General features: G+C 43.3%; 1 protein-coding gene across 2 annotated transcripts; it reads right to left on the bottom strand.

Moving 5' to 3' along the window:
* Positions 1–1,951: 1,951 nt before the first annotated feature.
* Positions 1,952–19,520, bottom strand: PHYH (phytanoyl-CoA 2-hydroxylase). 2 transcript variants are annotated; one of them, XM_061178505.1, is made up of 9 exons: positions 19,366–19,520; positions 15,724–15,782; positions 14,594–14,704; positions 13,787–13,955; positions 10,500–10,581; positions 8,921–9,102; positions 6,172–6,321; positions 4,150–4,281; positions 1,952–2,268 (listed from the first exon to the last, which is right to left on the bottom strand). In XM_061178505.1, exons 1-9 carry the CDS (start codon positions 19,438–19,440, stop codon positions 2,215–2,217), a joined length of 1,014 nt encoding a protein of 337 aa, XP_061034488.1. In that variant the 5' UTR covers positions 19,441–19,520; the 3' UTR covers positions 1,952–2,214. The 2 variants fall into 2 exon arrangements, with proteins under 2 accessions (XP_061034488.1, XP_061034496.1); XM_061178513.1 differs by lacking the exons at positions 15,724–15,782; positions 19,366–19,520 and adding an exon at positions 19,221–19,347.
* Between the last annotated feature and the right edge of the window lie 343 nt (positions 19,521–19,863).

Genomic DNA, 19,863 nt, shown 5'->3' with positions numbered 1-19,863 from the left:
CTTCCAGGCTTTTCCTTATTCTGCCAAGATCTAGTGATATTCCTATCCCAGCCCATCAATTTCCAGCGGACATCGGCTCCCACCTTTCCAGGGGTCCCATAAGCAAAATAAGCAGTCAAGTTCATCCTGCTACTGCCTTCCTTCCATACTTGGTCCTGTTACACGGAGTGAATGTGAAAGCGTGGGTAATCGTTAGTCAAATCCATTTCACCTGCCTCCACTAACCAAGGTCGTTTTAATTGTTGCTATAAGATGTTTGCCTGAGTTCTTGTCCCAGAACTTGGAGTCAGCTGTGTCTGCTTGGAGGTGAACTGGTTAAGACCGGATAGGACCACCGACCCTCCAGCTGGGCATGCGCGAGTCTCCGTTACGTGACCTTTTGACATCAGGGGGCTGAAGACACCACCCTGGGTCTGTGCAGAGCGCCTGCCTTTCTGAACGTGCAGAGGCCTGAGGCTTAGCCACACCTGCGCAGAATAACAGTGATGACCTGACTGCACCTTTCCCCAATCACCTTTCCCCATGCTCTCCATGCCTCAGTCCGCCCTGCTGCCTTACCCCGTAAATAGCCCAAGCCCCTTGCCTTCCAGGAGGCAGATCTGAGACTTTGTTCTCCCGTCTCCTCTCTTGGCTGCAAACCCCGGGTCTCAGCATTTCGGCTTGAAAAACCTTTCTAGAAACTAGTGCAAAACGAACCTGGTTCAGTAACAGATGCTTGGATATTTGTTAGATTAACTAGTAGGCAGAAGGGATGCGGCTAAGATGGGAAATGTTTCCCAATTGACTAGTTGGAGTTCACTCAAAAATGCACGGGGCGAGGGGGGGGGTCCCCTGGTGGCACAGTGGTTGAGAATCCACCTGCCAGTGCAGGGGACACGGGTTTGAGCCCTGGTCCGGGAAGAGCGCACGTGCCGCGGAGCAACTAAGCCCGTGCGCCACGACTACTGAGCCTGCGCTCTAGAGCCTGTGAACCACAACTACTGAGCCCACGTGCCACAACTACTGAAGCCCGTGAGCCTAGAGTCCGTGCTCGGCAACTAGAGAAAACCCGCGCACAGCAACGAAGACCCGACACAGCCATAAATAAATAAATAAATAAGCACAAGGGAAGTGACAAATTCTGCTCTCTGGTTTTCCTGCTGAAGTCTATTTTTTCACATTTATTTTAAATTCAAAATTAGTTTGAAAAGTTTATTGCAGAACAGTGCCCCATACATGCTGTTTACGCTGGCTTTCCCTATGTACATTTTATTTCCAATTATTCCATAATCCTTAGACCCTGTCAGGGATTCTCATGTCTTCCCCAGTATCTAGCTAGAGCTGAGCTTAAACTGGGTGTTCTTACAGAGAAACTGACAAAAACGGTGAAGCTAGATTTAGGAAAACATGTGCATAGCAGAATGACAAAAAAGGGGACTCTTTCTTATTAAAGCTTTAACTAGAATTTTTAAGAATAAGTACTGTGGCTCCTTGCTGCCCTCAGCTGGTGTAGAAATACAGTGCTCTATTAAATTCCCCCAGTCCACACCACTTGAAATCCAAATCAAAAGTATCTAACCATTTTCCAGGACCTTGAAAGAGGTTAGATTTCATTCGTAAATGCTGAAGGTTTTCAGCTGCCCCACCCAATATGAATTGGCAGAGAAAGTTACCCTGGTCTTCTTGCTTTAGAGAAAAAGACTTGGAAAGATCCAGTCTTTAAGGAGGGTGGTTGGGCTGGAGAGGCCATGGAAGGAAATCCTGTGTCAGAACATGAGTTTCCACCCATATTTTTACTCCCTGATGCCCTTCTTAGGCCCTCCACTAACTGTGCCTCTAATATTCATTGTTCCAGATTTGAAAAGAAATCTCTCACAACACAAAATTGGGAGGTGGTGGGCTTTGCGTTTCAGAACATTAATCCCTGCTTGGGTAAAGAGCTAATTGAGTGAAAGAAACTGATCGAACAGACTTCAATTATGCATCACCTTTATTAGTTGCAACCCCAAGTTTTCCTTAAAACAGTAATATTTCACTTTTACTGATCTTATATCCTTTAAAGCCACCCCACCGTGCTGCAGAATTACCCGTATGCAATTAAGTACCGGATCTGTGCACTTTGATTTTGTTAACAAGTGGATAGAAAAGATTACATCATCTCTTTGAGAAAAGGTTTTCCTCCGAGACCTTGTTCTATCCTGGTTTTCTTGAAAAGAGTTTGAGCAAAGGGCTGTTTCAAAGGTTGATTCTTTCTCCTTTCACGACGCGTGCTCGAAATCTCCAAACATCCTGGAAGTAATACCAAACACAATGAGTTTATGGGACACTTTGATTTACCTATTCACCATAAGACAAAGTAGATTACTAGCATCTACAAGTGGTTAAATACAAAAAAAAAAAGAAAAAAAAACCCGTCCACAATAGTCATAACAGTTAGTAAATAAACCACATTCTGAGACTCCAATTAATGTACCTGCCAACATCTAAAATCATGTTTTGTAAGCCAAGACAGTGAGTCCCCACACTGTCAGTTTTGTTTTACTTGGCACTCGTGTTGATTACAGGTGTTGGAACTGGCTCTTAAGTCTGGTCACAATACAAACAGTTTAGTACCCAAGCTCCTGCTTTCCTTGGTGATGTTTGCCTGCCCCATTCTGAGTCATCTACCCCTGATTAGATCATTATCATGAAAATGATGTCCTGGGCTACTGGTTTGGTTTTTTTCTTCTTTGTTTCTAATAAAACAATTCAGACTTTCTTGTTTATTTTTGAGCAAACAGCAAGGTATCCTGGGAAGAACGATTTTGGAACTGGACCTGACTCTGAAATCTCCATCACTTACGTAATTGAGGCCAATCTCTTGAACTCTTAATTTTCTCATTAAGAGCTTGGAGCTATAATGACTGCTCCACTGGGTTTTGGTGAAGAAAAGAAGAAAAGGGATATGAACGTGCTTTTGTACCTGACAAAGAACTCTATAGCAGAAGTTAGTATTGTTCTTTTAAGTAAAGCCAATAAACTATAGCTGAGAGAGTAACGAAAAATAAATACAGGAACTGATTCATTTAGTACAACTGTGACAGACCTCAAACATAATATATACATTTTTTTCCTGCCTTGAAATTCAGGATGTTGGATGGAAGTTCCAGTTGGCAAAATATGTTGCCTTTGTAGGACATTTAAGTACTGGACAAAGGGAGAAGGACAAGACTTCCAGGATGTGCAAATGTGAGACCAGAGCATTTTCAGATATGGGATACATTCATAGATTCTAAAGAGAAAAGGTGTTAAGGGTGGAGGAAGATTTGTGCGCTGGGAAGTTGTTTCAGAAGATGGTACCCTGCTTTTGGTGAGCAAGACTCTTCAGAGTACTAGAAGACCCTGAGTTATCATTACACTCAGCCTATTTGGGGGTCATGTCGCCCCCAGAATAGATGCACTTAGTTATCTAATGCACATTTAACAAGTAGGGTCAGCTTCTTGGTTCAGATGCTAAAATGTACATAATCTACGATGCAAGTAAGTTTATTTGCCTTGACTGATAACTTGTAATCGATCAGCAGCAGCATGGAATGTTCACCAGTTAAAAACAAATAATCTACAGATGAGGTGTATTAATTAGGAAAGCATATGAAATGCTGTCTTACGCCCGCTACGACAAGCATCAGTGATCTCTCATCTCTGCTACATGCAGGCTCTCATTAAACTCCGGATGCAAACTGACCCAAACAAACACTTGCTTGAGAATTGCTTTCTGGCAGTCTTACTGGAATTCCAAATGCATATACTCTCTTCTTTCCAAACAAAGGAGGCCTGTGATTGACAGCCCAAACCTTTAAAACGTGTGTGCGTTCAGAAGGTAGCCTTGTCCTGCATTTCCTCTCCTCTGAATTTGTTATCTACCTCCTCTCCTACCTGTCTGTTCTGCAACACGATGGCCTGCGTACCACAGGACAGCCCAGAGACTTACAGAATTCAGGTCTCCCACACTGGGGAAGCGAGTAGTACAAACAAACTCCACGGTCATTCTTAGGTCTCAGCAATGTTTCCGAAACGAGCTCTAAACCCAAGCATTTTATACTTTCAAATTAAATCAGGTATGAGAATTATTAAGCATCTGAAGAAAAGAAAAAACCAAGATCTTTACCTTGTCATTTCATACAAACATACCTTCAGGCTGACGTCTTTCACTCCATGGATTTTACTGGCTATCTCTAAAACTTCCTCTCCAATGTTTTCTTGACTGGTACCCTTCACATCGATGTAGTGGCAGTTGGCATCCGCAAAATGGCAGGAAATTGCCTGTGCAAAGTGAATCGATTCATGTTACAAAAAAAACCAAAAACAAACAAACAAAAAACACCCCATTAACACCAGCAACCAAGCAAGGAGGCTTCTTTTAGAAAGTCAGTTCTGTCACTGAGCATTTGATTTCTAGATTGAATGCTGTTCCCATGTATCCTAAATCAGTCTCTTGATGGCTCAGCTGCTTTTTTTCCCACCCAGCTAAAGGCTAATTGAGAAATTACAAGACGTTTTTTCACTAGCTGTGTTATTTATTTTCCAAAGGTATATACGGGGCAGGGAACAGAATTATGTAAGTAAGAAGTCTTTAACTTTTTAGCATTTGATTTTTCTAATGAGTGGATACTGCCAAGTCCTACAAAGGAATGTATTGCAGGGTTTCTCATCACCTCAGTTACAGAAGTTACTCAGTTAAGTTTGTAATGAGTTGGTATTTCAATGGCCACAGATTATGGGGTGAAAAAACTGAAAAGCCCTTGTAAAGAAAATAATAGGCAGACACCCCTCTTGAATCAAAAGAATGTTTAAAGCTTGATCGCATTCACATACAATACCCATCTTGTTTCCTTTTGAAGGTAAGATGGAAGTTCCTTGGTTCTCCCCATTCTCGAAGGAGTTATAAACAGATCTAACTTGCAAGGCGGTAGTTAAAACTCACCTTCCTTGTCACAGGTTAGTTATCTTAGGGTGACTGCACCCATCAGAAGAGCTTCCTACTTTGCCCCAAATACCAAATTTCTAGGCAGTTGAGTCACAAACTTTATTTCCCATGGAAGCCCTAGTGCCATACCAAGCCATATTGGAGCCTGAGGCAAAAGGGAAAAAATGTACAGTCCTATCTGTACCCTTTTACGTATTTTTTAATGGTTAATATTTCCCCAAACATTAAAGCAGTTAAAAAATATTGAAAAATTATCAAGTCAGTATATTAAAACACATTATTTCCAGCGTAGTGCCTGTACCCCTTTGCACAGTTCTGAGGGTCATGGTAGTGGAGGGTCTGACCTCGTCTTTAAAATTTTGGCATTGCGCTCACCATGGATTTTTTGGCATTCATTTTGATTTTTTAAACTACTACATTAAAATATTATGTAGTTGGACTGCTGAGGTTTTGGGGTACCCCTGAGGGGGGTGCCTTCTTGCCTCATGCTCATCCCGGTCCTTTTGAGCCTGGTGGATATTTGAATGAATGGAAGATGAAATCTGACAACTAACCCTCAGCCTCAGGGAGACAAAAGGGATTGTTGTGACAGACTGGAAAACTTCACTCAGCCCCAAAGAAGCCCCTAATATTTAGTATAAACAGCCACGTCATCGTAGGGAAATGTGAGCCCATAGTATCGTCAGATCTGCGGAATCTTAGGAAGGCAAGAAATCTGGGAATTTATGAGAAATTATGTCAATTTTTAATGTAAGCACTGAAATCATGAAATTGAAAACACTGAGGCTAAGGGGTGAAAAACATGGCCATATCTGATTTCCGGGTGGCCAATTCAGACCTTCCTTTCCGATCAATAATATTTTCCCCAGTAGCAATAATATTACAAACGTTCCTCTTATATGAGCTGTACACATTCCAGATGTTCTTATTTGGTATGTCTGCCTTTGTTTTTGCCTCTGAAACCATAGGCTAGCAGCTTCCAAGTAAGTAAGCTCTTGCTCTGAAGCAATTCCATGAATGTTCAGTAGGCTGGGATCCTGAGGTCACCTGGCTCCTTACTGCTGTGAGCAAGAAAGCATGAGGGAGGCAAATATATTTCCTGCTAAATAAACCGGACTAAAGGGCAGTTTAGTTAAAAGTCACAAATCCTTGAACTTTGAATATATCGTGGCACTTTTGTTCCTAACCCGTTCATCTTCAGAAAGAGCTGTGATGTGAATGCATACCTTCCGGAATCCTTGACTTTTGTTCCGACCAGATCCATGGATGAGCAAAGGATGAAAGAAAACGGTGTCTCCTTTCTCCATCAGGAGGTGCACCCGGTCATTATTTTTGTCATAGTCCTGGATCCCGTGGAACATGATGTTAACCCCTCCCTAAAACACGAGAGAAGCCAAGTCCAGATGTGAGGAAGCCACTAATTAAAACCCTTATCAATGACTCATCAGGAAAAAACAAAGCTTCTCTAAGTTCTTCCAAGAGAAACAGATAAATAAATTAGATTTAAAAAAAAACAACTTACATATACCAAAGCTTCTCAGATGACTGGTTTTAGAAAGCCACATGTTGATGTTAAAATCATGGACTTTTTAGACCAGATGAAAAATTTGGAATTTCCACCTACCCTTCATTACTGAAATATAAATGAAGATCTAGATCAGCTTTGCATTTTGTGGTAATGCAGGAGACCACCTTTCCAGGTTAACCCATAATCATTCTTTCCCACCTGGAACTTGGCATAAATCATTCTTCTGTTACTCAGGAGCATCTCTGAGAAGCTAACTATTCTCCAAAACTAGGAGAGAGAAAATACTCAGTTTTTCTGGGCTGAAAAACCACTCATGTCACGTGCAGAGTAAAGAAAGAATAGTAAATTATAACATTATGGGGACTTCCCTGGTGGCGCAGTGGTTAAGAATCCGCTTGCCAATGCAGGGGACACGGGTTTGAGCCCTGGTCCGGGAAGATCCGACATGCCGCAGAGCAACTAAGCCCGTGTGCCACAACTACTGAGCCTGTGCTCTAGAGCCTGCGAGCCACAACTCTTGAAGCCCGCGTACCTAGAGCCCATGCTGCGCAACTAGAGAAGCCACCGCAATGAGAAGCCCGCACACCGCAACAAAGAGTAGCCCCCACTCGCCGCAACTAGAGAAAGCCCGCGTGCAGTAACGAAGACCCAATGCAGCCAAAAATAAATAAATAAAATAAAGAATAATTTTAAAAAATAATAAAATAAATAAAACATTATGTTTGTTTATAACTATTTTCAAAGTTAGTTACTGTATTAGGTAATGGTTATGTCTTTATGGAAGAAGCTAAAACGAGAAGTGACAAAGTTTGCAAACCTTTATGGGTCTTTGGAGGGTAGCATCCCATTTCCTTTCCTAAGACTATCCCAAATACAAATTCCTTTTGGGGAATGACTACTTTCGTACTGCACTGTATTGGGACTTCGACCCAGTGAGCTTCTCTCGTGCACAGGGTTGATATGTAACCAAGATAAGCTAATCTGACCTCCCACTGTGGCCACTTTGAATCTGAGCAGAGGATCGAAGAGATCGGACATAATCAGGGTTCACTGCCCATGCCAGGTACCCCACCCAACTGTTCCCACCGAGCAAGGACTCCCTCTTTCCTTCCCCATCCCCCAACCCCCAGAGCTGGCCAGCCTTCCCACCGATTCTGCATGCCCCTGCAGCCCTCCAAAACATTCCCTTCAGCTGAAGTCAGTGAAAACCCACTTCTGTTGCTTGCACCAACCTTTCCTAAACCTCAACTTAATCGACGAATTTCAGATTTCATATCAGAATCTAGACTCAAATATTTTCACTTAGCACTAATCCTCAGTGCAAGAATTCTAACTAGGGGCTTCCCTCGTGGCTCAGTGGTTAAGAATCCGCCTGCCGATGCAGGGGACACGGGTTCAATCCCTGGCCTGGGAAGATCCCACGTGCCGCAGAGCACCTAAGCCCGTGAGCCACAACTACTGAGCCTGCGCTCTAGAGCCCGCGAGCCACAACTACTGAGCCTGCGTGCCACAACTACTGAAGCCCACGCACCTAGAGCCCGTGCTCCGCAACGAGAAGACACTGCAGTGAGAAGCCCGCACACCGCAACAAAGAGTAGCCCCCGCTCGCCGCAACTAGAGAAAGCCCGTGCGCAGCAACGAAGACCCAATACAGCCAAAAATAAAATTAATTAATTTAAAAAAAAAAGAATTCTCACTAGTTGGCACAGAAGTCCTGAGAGCCATATTCTTTACATCCCACAGAACCGTGTCCATTCTGTCTGCCTTAACAACAGGTGCTCTTCCCACCTTGATCATCATTATGGGATTTTTGAGACGTTATTGCCTTATACCTAAAACGCTAAGAGTCTCCTCTCTGGTTTCTCTGCCTCTGGACTCTTACACCTGCAGTACATTCTGTGCCAGACCACAAGGTTATCGCTCTTGAAGAACCAATTTGATCTCATCACTCAAAGGCCCCAAAGCATTAAACAGTCCTCCAGTATCATCAGCTGAATCGATAAACCGTGAACAGCCTCGTAACAGGATACTACTCAATCCTCCCCAGAGCCTCTCTCTGCCGGTCTGTTCAGCTGGAAGGAGATGATCCCACTTCTTTACTGCAAGACCCACCAATCAGGGTGTAAGACTCATGTGGCACTTGGCACACACATCTGGTGTTGCCGTGTTTGTGTCTTACCTCTGCAGTTAGGCTTCATAATCTCAGATCTTTTATAGCATCACCAAAGTTCCCCACTTTGGTTGGCTTTCAAGCACTTGTTGAAAGAACAAAAACAATCATTTTCTCTGACATCCTTGAATTTTCCCTGATCCTTATTCAAAATCCTAGAACAATGTTTTGCTGAGAAAGGAAATGTCATCTTATTGGCAAAGCTCCTTATATATACTGACGTGAAATCAAAACAACAAAAGATTCTGATCAAGACTCAGCCGCCAGGCAGACTTACCTCCCACTGGGGATAATCGTGTGTTTTCAGGGGGCCTTTGTGTGTCCCTGGGAGCACAACCAGACAGCCGTTGTTCCGGTCGATGTGCTCCATGGCTGTCCAGGCACAAACGATGCTATTGCTGGGCCTGAAGGGGAAATAGTGCAGATCCTGGTGCAAGGGGTGACGGGATGTCTTCTTGCCTAAAACAGAACCTGCTGTTAAAATAAATAAACTCAAGTCTCAGAATTCTTCTCCTCTGCCTGAAAAACCAGAACAATGACCTATCCCTGCAAAAGCAAACAGATGAAACAATGCTAAAGAAAACCAGCCTCAACAGATAAGCACCAAATTGGAACACTGAATCAGCACAGTGACTCTGTCTTTTTTTTTGGCCGTGCCGCGAGGCATGAGGGATCTTAGTTCCCCAACCAGGAATTGAACCCATGCCCCTTGCAGTGGAAGCATGGAATCCTAAGTGCTGGACCACCAGAGAATTCCCATCAGCACAGTAACTCTGGATCCTGTAATTCTTTCTGGGCTTCTGGTAGCCAAGGACTACTTTACACTATTTTCTAGCATGCTGTACATATGTCATCATCTCGCCTGTGCTTTATTCCTTCCTAACTCTGGTTTGGGCACAGAGCTTAGTATTCCCAAAAAAAGGTTGATTAATTAAAGAGAGTGGTCAAATCTGAGGTCCTCTGATAGCCTTCAAAGTGGCTGATACAAAAAAATATATTCGTTAATTAACTAACTAAATAAATAAAAGGCCTCTCAGAGGTTTCCCCACCAAACTAGAAGCATTTGGTGTACAATCAATGTGGAGAATCAGAGGTACTAGGCCCACATTTACATTTTTCCCTAGCTTTGCCCTCTGAATGTGGTTCCCCCAGGCCACCGGATCTCTCCAGGCAAGACACCCAAGGAGGGAAAGACTTGATGTTAAATTACAGACCTGTCACATAAACCTCTCCCAGCCATCAGGAGGACGACAAAGTAGAAAAGATCAAGAATCTCTAATGGCCGATTTACTACCGCTGGTACAGCTGAATTTCTCAGTGTGGCCCAAGAGCCATCTGCATTAGCATCTCTGGGTATGGTTAATAAAAATGCAGATTCCTGGGTTCTGTTTTCTGAATCGGTCTCTCTAGGAGGGAGGCCTTAGAAGCTACATTTTAGCAAGCACAGGAAATTTTAAGAATAACTGTGGTATATGATTTTTAAGAATAGTTTTAACTTTGATAGTAATAATAATGTCTTCAGATCAGGAAGGCAAGGTCCACACTCTCATGCATGGGTGAGAGTGGTAACAAGGCTTAGGGATGTTGAATAACAGGAGCCTCTGGGGTGTAGGGACAGTCGTGTTTACTAAACTGCATCTTTCAGAAGCCAGTTGTGTAAAAACCCAGCGATAACCCTATACTTCAATGTTTTTATGATGTAAACTATCTTAAGACTTAAATAAAAATACATATATTCATTTACGCAAAGTTTAGCAGTTGTACACATTGCTATTAGTTAGGACATCAACCTTATGTACTTAAACACTTTTTTTGTTGTTGTTGTTGCTTTTCCTTTACAAATAAGAGCTCTTTACCAGAATCTGGAGGTTTGTTTATCAGCATTGTATGCATGGCCATAATATTGGGTCCAGTGAAGCACTCCACATATTTCAGAATCTAAGGGAAAGGGGGAAAAATGTTCATGGGAAATCAGATACATAGGCAGGTGGCACAAAGTACATCTATCTATACAAGAACTCAGATGGCAATTGTTTAAAACAATCAATAGATATTTCACAACCTTGCAAACCAACCATGGAAAAGTCAGCAACTGGAAATCATTGGAAATTTACAACACTGAACTAGACAGGCTTTTTGGAGCCAGCTGGAAACGTGAGTGCTTCTTCTACAAGACAGACATGAGTTTCTGTGAGACACCAACTGCAAAGGGCAGGAATGCCCTTCTTTCCACCAAAGCTGTTGGCAGTTGCCCAGTGAGAAGGCAGCTTCCTTTTCCTTCACGGAGACTCTTCGTAAGAAGGGACCACAAAAGGCCCCGACAGGTTTGCAGCTGTCATGAGTAACCCCGAGGGCAGGAGAACAGGGGCCTGGAGGCCACTTCACAATCAGCATGGCCGTTAATTCAACAACTCCTTCCTAAGGTCTCTGAACCAGGCAGAGTGACAGCAAATAGGGACACAACAGTGAACAAGATGAGCGGGTCCCTGCCCCAAAGGGGTTTATATGCTGGTGGGAAAAAAGATGTTAAACACATAATGACACGGGCGATGTGGTTGAGACCCACGCTACGAGGAATAAGCTGCAATGGGAGCAGGTGACAGGGAGGACCACCTCCTGCATCAGACCCACTAGAAAGGGGTAAAAAGCAGAAAGGACTCAACATTGCATGCCTCCTACCTGCCAGGGGCTTTCTATATATTGACACATCAGCTCGGTTAAGCCTCACAATAGTCCCTGAAAATTAATGCCCCCATTCATTAATAATACTTTGAAATGAATGCCCCACACGAATAAGATGCCTAAGTTTGCAGAGCCAGTTAAATGAAAAAGATGGTATTCAAACTCCCTTTCTCTCTGACTCCAAAAAATGAAGCACATTCTACGGCTTTCTCACTATTTGATCTCTTGTGTATAAGGAATATTGGCAGTTTGAGTACGAAACACTTGAAATGTTACAAAAATCTCAGGAGTCAGGCCTCATGCTTGTTTTTTTAATAAGAAGTTTGTTTTTGTCTTTTTTTTTTTTTTAGTATTCACTTAGGCTGCTATTTTCTAAACCTTCGTCATTCAAGAGCCATCCTCACCGTTTCTGTCCTGCTTTGCAGAATTTCCCAATATATTTAGTCAATATTCTCCCTAAATTAAATTAACTCACTTCTTTTACTTAGTTATTTTTTCTTTTTTAAAAAATTTATTTATTTATTTTTTGGCTGCGTTGGGTCTTTGTTGCTGTGCGCAGGCTTTCTCTCGTTGCGGCGAGCGAGGGCTACTCTTTGTTGCGGTGCACGGGCTTCTCATTACAGTGGCTTTTCTTGTTGCGGAGCACAGGCCCTAGGCATGCAGGCTTCAGTAGTTGTGGCACACGGGCTTAGTTGCTGCGCGGCATGTGGGATCTTCCCGGACCAGGGCTCAAACCCGTGTCCCCTGCATTGGCAGGCGGATTCTTAACCACTGCGCCACCAGGGAAGTCCCTCTTTTACTTAGTTTTATCCTGATTAATAATATTCTTGAAATCATGGATTTGAGGTGCTGGTTCATTTTTCAATACATATTAAAATAAATACCCAGCTATTAAAAGAATGCCTACCTCCTAAAAATCATTGCATGAACCACCAGATATGTGGTTCACACGTTACAGAGGTAGGAAATCTGAAAGTCCCGACAGAGCTTAATCTACCACATGTTGCCTGTGATTTCCAGCTTTTTATCCTCGATCCACCCACACAACTTCCACTTCTATAACAGGACTTGAGGTTGGGAAGAATGCATGGCTCAGAGGGGCCACTTCTCCTCCCATCCCCAACCTAAGGGGCCCAACATCCCAGGTGGCTCAGCTGTACAGTCTTTCTTCATGAATCAGATTTTTTAACAGCACTTGAGGTTATAGTTTCTAATAAGTACTTTGTGCAAAGTGTCCTTTGAAACCATTCTAAATAAATGGTCATAAACCGTAGTACATTTATGCAATGGAATACTATGCAGTAGTTTACAAAGTATAAAGTAGATCCATAGATACTAATATGGAAAGATGTCTCAGATCTACTGCAAGTGGAAAAACAAAGTGACAACCAGTATGTTCCCTGTTACACAAAAGGTGGGGTTATACAGATATGCTTGATTATACCTGAAACAATTCTAGATGAATACATAAAAAAACTGAACAGTGAGTGGTGCTGGGGGTGGGAGAATTCACTTTTCATGTCCTTCTATACTATTTGGATATTTTTATAAATATGAACTACTCTTAAAGAATAATTTTTTAAAAACTAGTTTACATTTATTTGTTTGCTTTTTTTTTTTTTTTTTTGGCTGCATTGGGTCTTGGTTGCTGGGCACAGGCTTTCTCTAGTTGCGGTGAGCAGGGGCTACTCTTAGTTGCAATGCATGGGCTTCTCATTGCGGTGGCTTCTCTTGTTGCAGAGCACAGCCTCTAGGCGCGCAGGCTTCAGCAGTTGTGGCTCGTGGGCTCTAGAGCGCAGGCTCAGTAGTTGTGGCACACGGGCTTAGTTGCTCCGCGGCATGTGGGATCTTCCCGGACCAGGGCTCAAACCCGTGTCCCCTACATTGGTAGGCGAATTCTTAACCACTGCGCCACCAGGGAGGCCCTAGTTTACATTTAAAAACAAACTCACACCTCTACTGACCAGATCATAAAACAAAAAGAAAAAATAAATGGATATTACAATAAATAGCCTCAGCACTATCACCCCTGTGGAAGTGCCTGTATGAAGTGTGAGAAAGGCTCTCTCTTACCACAGAATTCCTGCTCTTCTTCACCAAAAATAATTAGCAAAAGCAGGATTTCTCAGTCTTGGCACTACTGACATTTTGGGCTGGATAATTCTTTGCTTGTGGGAAGGGGCTATTCTGTGCATTATAGCATCCCTGGGCCCAAGTAGCAGCATCCCTGACCTCTACCCACTAGAAGCCAACAGGACACCATTCCTCCTGCCTGAGAAGCAAACATGTCTCCAGACATTGCCAAATGTCCATCTCTGGTTGAGAACCACCACTCTAGGACCCCAGTAGAAAAGGGCTAGCTAGATAAAGTAAAAAATAATAATAATAATAATATATCAGAGGCAGGCATGCAGATGGGCAATTAGCTTAAAGAGAAAGAGAACACAAGAAGGCCTTGAACCTCAGGGAGGGTGCAGTATCTGAAGAGTTCCTTATCTTCTTGGAAATCTTGGACCTTGGTAATCACTTTCTCATTTGGCACATACTCTGATTTTGCAATGGTCACATCTCTCATCACCATCAATCCCAGTGGTTTCACCTCCGTTCTGCAGATTCTTTCAAACTCATCCCTAGAAAATTCAATTGGTAAATGATGTCATTACCGCAGGCTCCAAGCACCTCCATGGCCTTGTTCTGTGGAAAGACTCGAAGGTTTGGGGGTGGTTTTTCTGCACCAAGTTGGCCTCTAGCCCCAGGTTGAATAGTTCTGATGGGAGGAAGGAGAAAATGGCCAACTCAGAAGTGCCTGCCTCCTAACCGTGAGGCTGAAACTTGCTCCCAGAATTCAAATATTCCTTAGCTTAGCAGACCAGTGGGGAAATATTTGTGATTTGGTTTCATCTGAATAAAAGAGCAAACACTTCCCTAGCACTACAATAAGCCAGGCCCTGTTTAAAGTATTCTCTCTCTATTTTGCCTATTTAGTCCTAAGAACAACTCTAGGACATAAGTACTGTTATTTCCCCCGTTTTGCAGATATGGAAACAGGCATGGAAAGGTTAAGGAATTGCCTCATACATACAGTGTTAAGCGATGGGGCTAAGATTAAAGGCAGCCACCCTGGCTCGAGCCCAGGTTCTAACAAACCACTTTCTAACAAACCCAATCCCTGAAAAATATCTGTATATACACAAGCTAATCTTACTCATATTCTCATTACACACATATAATACATATTTCTGTTATATAACAAATAGTGTTACTGTACCTAAAATATTGAATATCAGCATCAGACACCAAATTTTTAATGACAAGAAATCCATTTTCTTCATAAAATTTCCTCTGTTCTAGGCTTAGAACATTATTATCCCGAGTATACCTAAAGGAGAAAAAAATCTCAAATAAGTCCAATTTAAAAATCACAACCTAACAATATGTATCAAGAACCTGAGAAATGTATGTACTCTTCCACTAAGCATTTTTATTTCTAAGACTTTAAGGAAATAATCTGAAAAAAATTTTAAAGCTTTAGATCCAAAGCATTAATTACTATCACCAAGAAATGGAGGAATAATTAACTAATCATATTATATCCATTCAATGGGATATGACTCAAGCATTAAAAATAAAGAGCATATAATAGCATGGACAATGCCTATTAAATTAAAATATGATGACAATGATGTAAAACCAAGACACTACTTGTTTAAAAAAAAGACTATAAATACAAAAAAAAATTTTTAATAGTGATTGCCTTTATGTAATGGTATTATGGATGATGTTTTTTAAATTCCTCTTATTTCTCTGATTTTAAAATTTATTCTGTAATGAATATGTATTTCAGTTGGGAAACTAATATATTTTATGATGGGTTTTTCAGATGGGAAACTGATATATTTTATGTTTTTAATTGTCTAGTTCATGCATTCACAGAAGAAATCAAAGTAACAAAAATCTAAATAAGTGTACAGCACACACACACAAATTCATCACCCTGTCCATTACTCTGGTTTGGAACTGTGACCCTATGAGAATATTCCATGGAGATCAATGTTTTCCACTTCAAAGGTGATTTTAAGACAAACCAAAGATGCTAGCTAATACATCAGACTAAGCAAACAACAGGCTAATTTAAATGAGATATACCATGCCTGAATTTTACAAAATAAGATTATGCACTTTCTCACATTTTTCCTCCTTTCTGAATTTTAAAATACATATAGAAAAAGTCAGGGTCTTCAAAATTTTCCATGATCGTTAGAACAAATCCTGGAAATGGAGGATTTGTATAATGAATTCTCATCGGGCAACATGTATTTTATATCCTAGTTACCACTAGAAAAAAAAAAAACCTTTATATACATTGTATGGTTAAAAATTAAAATTAGATTTACTCACTGGAATTGTTGAGGGTGGAAACTGGCAGGAGAAACAGTCCCTGAAGTGTGGTGAGCTATCTAGGATGTGAATTAAGGCAAATAAAGTAAAATTTAGGTGTCAACCTTTTCTAGAAACGGTCTGCCCTGGATTGGTTTTCACAAGGGAAGACGGGCCCTAAATGGTCACCAAGCAAACTGATTACACACGTAAGCTCTGATGCACTGCTGCTTACCTCATTTCATTTCACAATAGCCTGAGGAGGTGGCTGGGAGCCAGGAGCTTTATTATTCCTGTTGCATAGAGCAGGAGCCCTAGGCTAGGAGAGCTCAGTAACTAGTCCAAGGTCACCCAGCAGAAAACAGCTGAGCCAAGGCTTCCACACGGTATTCAGAGTTTATATCTATTTCATTCCCCCTGGCTATTTCTCCTACCAAACTACTGAACGAGTAAAAATGGAAAGGCTCTATTCTAGAAATAAGGAGAAACATGTGCTATTCAAAAGAGGAATTTAACTTAGTAGGAGTCTAGTCCAAAATATTAGCAATATTGGCTGGTCATTAGAAAAAAAAAGTCTACCTTTAAAGAAAATGTTTGTCAACGCTGGCTCAAGACTAGGACTGTTGGGACTTGCCTGGTGGCGCAGTGGTTAAGAATCCGCCTGCCAATGCAGGGGACTCGGGTTCGATCCCTGATCCGGGAAGATCCCACATGCCGCGGAGCAACTAAGCCCGTGTGCCACAACTACTGAGCCTGCATTCTAGAGTCCGTGAGCCACAACTACTGAGCCCCCGTGACACAACTACTGAAGCCCGTGCGTCTAGAGCCCGTGCTCTGCAACAAGAGAAACCACCGCAATGAGAAGCCTGCACACCATAATGAAAGAGTAGTCCCCACTCGCCGCAACTAGAGAAAGCCCACGCACAGCAACGAAGACCCAACACAGCCAAAAATAAATAAATAAATTAATTAATTATAAAAGAAAGAAACGAAACTGAGTTATTTGTAGTGAGGTGGATGGCCCTAGAGTCTGTCATACAGAGTGAAATAAGTCAGAAAGAGATAAACAAATATATGCTAACACATATATGGAATCTAAAAAAGAAAATGGTTCTGATGAACATAGGGGCAGGACAGGAATAAAGATGCAGATGTAGAGAATGGACTTGAGGACATGGGGAGGGGGAAGTGCAAGATGGGACGAAGTGAGAGAGTTGCATTGACATATATACACTACCAAATGTAAAGTAGATAGTGGGAAGCAGCCGCATAGCACAGGGAGATCTGCTCAGTGCTTTGTGACCACCTAGAGGGGTGGGTTAGGGAGGGTGGGAGGGAGACGAAAGAGGGAGGAGATATGGGGATATATGTATATGTATAGCTGACTCACTTTGTGATACAGCAGAAACTAACACACTATTGTAGAGCAATTATACTCCAATAAAGATGTTAAAAAAAAAAAAAAAAGACAACCCAAAGAACAGGAGAAAATGTTTGCAATCATATATCTGATAGGGGATGTGTATCTAGAATATAATAAAGAACTATTACAACTCAATAATAAAAAGATAAATAACCCAATTAAAAATTGACAAAGGAGGGACTTCCCTGGAGGTCCAGTAGTCAAGACTCCATGCTCCCAATGCAGAGGGCACAGATTCGATCCCTGGTTGGGGGACTAAGATCCCGCTTGCTGCACAGCACAGCCAAAAAAAGAAACACTAGTTGCCTTAGATTTAAGATTTGCAGCGATACAGCCTTTCACAGGCCTCTGAATTACCTATGGTTTCTCAAAAGAAAAAAAAAAGTCTATAAAATAAACAATGACTCCAAGAAAAATATGATCCACATAGTAGAGTATCATTTTAAATATCTTAAAGAACTTAGAAATTCCTTTTTGTTTTCTATCCAGTAATCACAGATGACTGACTTAGCATCTTGGTTTTTTTCTTCTCAATTTTTTCATTGTTTCTTTAGCTTAAAGAGTTAGTTTCAGAATGTCACTTCTCTTAAACATGTTATCCTTTTTGAATGATGTCTTTATATAACTGGGGACAATATAATAGTCAAGGAGATGGGAATTCCCTGGAGGTTCAATGGTTAGGACTCGTTGCTCTCACTGCTTAGGGCCCAGGTTCAATTACTGGTCGGGGAACTAAGATCCCACAAGCCACGTGGTGAGGCCAAAAAAAATGTCAAGGAGAGAGGCAGGCGCCAGGAGTCAGAATTACCAGCTACTGTATTTTCCCCAAGGGAGAGAGTTAACCTCTTTGTCAACTGTTCTCAGCAAAATGCCAGGACAGTCCCGATATCAGTCCCGAACCGCAACGAAGAGTAGCCCCCACTGGCAGCAACTAGAGAAAGCCCGCGCGCAGCAACGAAGACCCAGCGCAGCCAGAAATAAATAAATAAAATAAATAAATTTATTAACAAAATAAATAAAAATAAAAGTCTTGACAGTCTGGGCCCGGAAACCTTAATCTAGTTCCAGTTATATCTAGTCCCAGTATATTGCTGGTTCTCACAATTAAAATGTATCAGAAACAATTGCAAACAGATCGCTGGGCCCCATGCCCAGGTATTTTGATACCACAGGTCTGAGATGAGCCCGAGTATCTGCGTTTTTAACAATTACCCAGGTGACGCTGATACTGCTGGTCCGGGGACTGCACTTTGACAACCACTGCTTCCCTTAAATGACCTTGGTCAGGAGTTTTCATCTCTCCTAGCCTTGACTGTTTTCTCAACTGTAAAATGAGATTACAGAGTCACCTGGGTTCCCTTCATCAGTTTGTGGATGAGATTTTAAATTTACAACGGTTCTGATTCATCAAGGCTTGGAATTCAGCAGAGAGAGCAATAGTGAAAGTAAAAGAAACAGCCAGTAAGATCGTTTTAGGAAAGATTTCAGGATCCTAAATATAGCAGAACAGGTCACAAGGGGAAAAAATCCCAGGCCCAGTTTTCTGCGGCGCTTCCAGAAGTTCGCGCTGAACGAGAACACTTAATCTGAGCAGGCAAAAACAATTCTATAGATCAACTTGACTTCTGTGTCACACAGTGACATCTCTCTGGATCCAACGCCCGTAGCGCACACATGCTCCCGGGGATTAACTTCTCAAGGCCTGACCAGGAGCGGACACGGGGCACCCAGCCCTTCTCCAGGAGACAGTGTAAGCTCCACGGGGCTCCCCTGGAGAAGGAAGAGCTGGGGGGCGGCTCCGCCCTGAGAGGGCTCCGTGGCTCCTCCAGGTAGCTCTGCGCCCCCGTTTACGGCCTCGGTCTCTGGGCAGCCGCGGCCATCAGGCGCGGCCAAGTGCAGAAAGCGACAAGGCAGCAGAGAGCAGGCCCGCTCGGTAACGACTTCCCATCCCCCCCCAGAGCCGGGGAACAGAGGTCCTGAGGGCCCGGAAGGCTGCAGCGACGCCACTCCAGTCGCTGGGGCCAGCAGTCCCGGGCCTACCGGGCGGGCCGGTCCCCTCTGGGGCCTTGGGGACCACCGGCTCCTGGGGACGCACCTGTCCTCGCCCCCAGGGCCCGGAAGAGACGTGACCATCACGGGGACAGGCGGCACGGAGCAAGGAAGAGCCGGCGCGGCGGCTGTGTGATGCGCCCTGATAGCCACCACCCTTCCGGCTCGAGCCCCGCGCACCCAAAGGATACGACGGCCCCGGCCGAGCGGCCGCCGAGGTGTCGCAGCAAGACGCGCAGGCGGGCGGAGGCGCGATCCTTGTCCATGGCATCGGGCAGGGGGGGACACCCGGTGGCCCGGCCTCGGCCGCACTTAACTCTGCGGGCGACCCCGCCTCCGCGCGGCGGGCGGGGCTTGGCACGGACTCAGCTCAACCCGGGCCGCGGGGCTCGCGGAAGCGTCGCCTCCGGGGAGTGGCCTAGGGCGCTGTGCGCAGGTTCACGTGGCGACCACAGCGCGGGGCGCTACGTGCGCCCCTTGCTTCTAGCAGATCGCAGAGGTCATCTTTGTCACACAGAGCAGGAAGCTAGTCCCCAAGGGCTCAGTCACTAGGGTAAGATCGCCCAGGAAGAAATCCAGCCAGAACATAACTCATGCTTAATGGCATAATTTCCACTTATTTTATGCTGTATCCTTCCACTAAACTGCTGAAGGAATAAAAATTCAAATGTTCAGCCCTAGAAGTAACA

Source organism: Eubalaena glacialis, chromosome 2 (assembly GCF_028564815.1).
Source record: "Eubalaena glacialis isolate mEubGla1 chromosome 2, mEubGla1.1.hap2.+ XY, whole genome shotgun sequence".
Classification (NCBI taxonomy): domain Eukaryota; kingdom Metazoa; phylum Chordata; class Mammalia; order Artiodactyla; family Balaenidae; genus Eubalaena; species Eubalaena glacialis.
The sequence above is the reverse complement of the archived record's forward strand: the minus strand, read 5'-3'. Positions and strand labels throughout refer to the sequence as shown.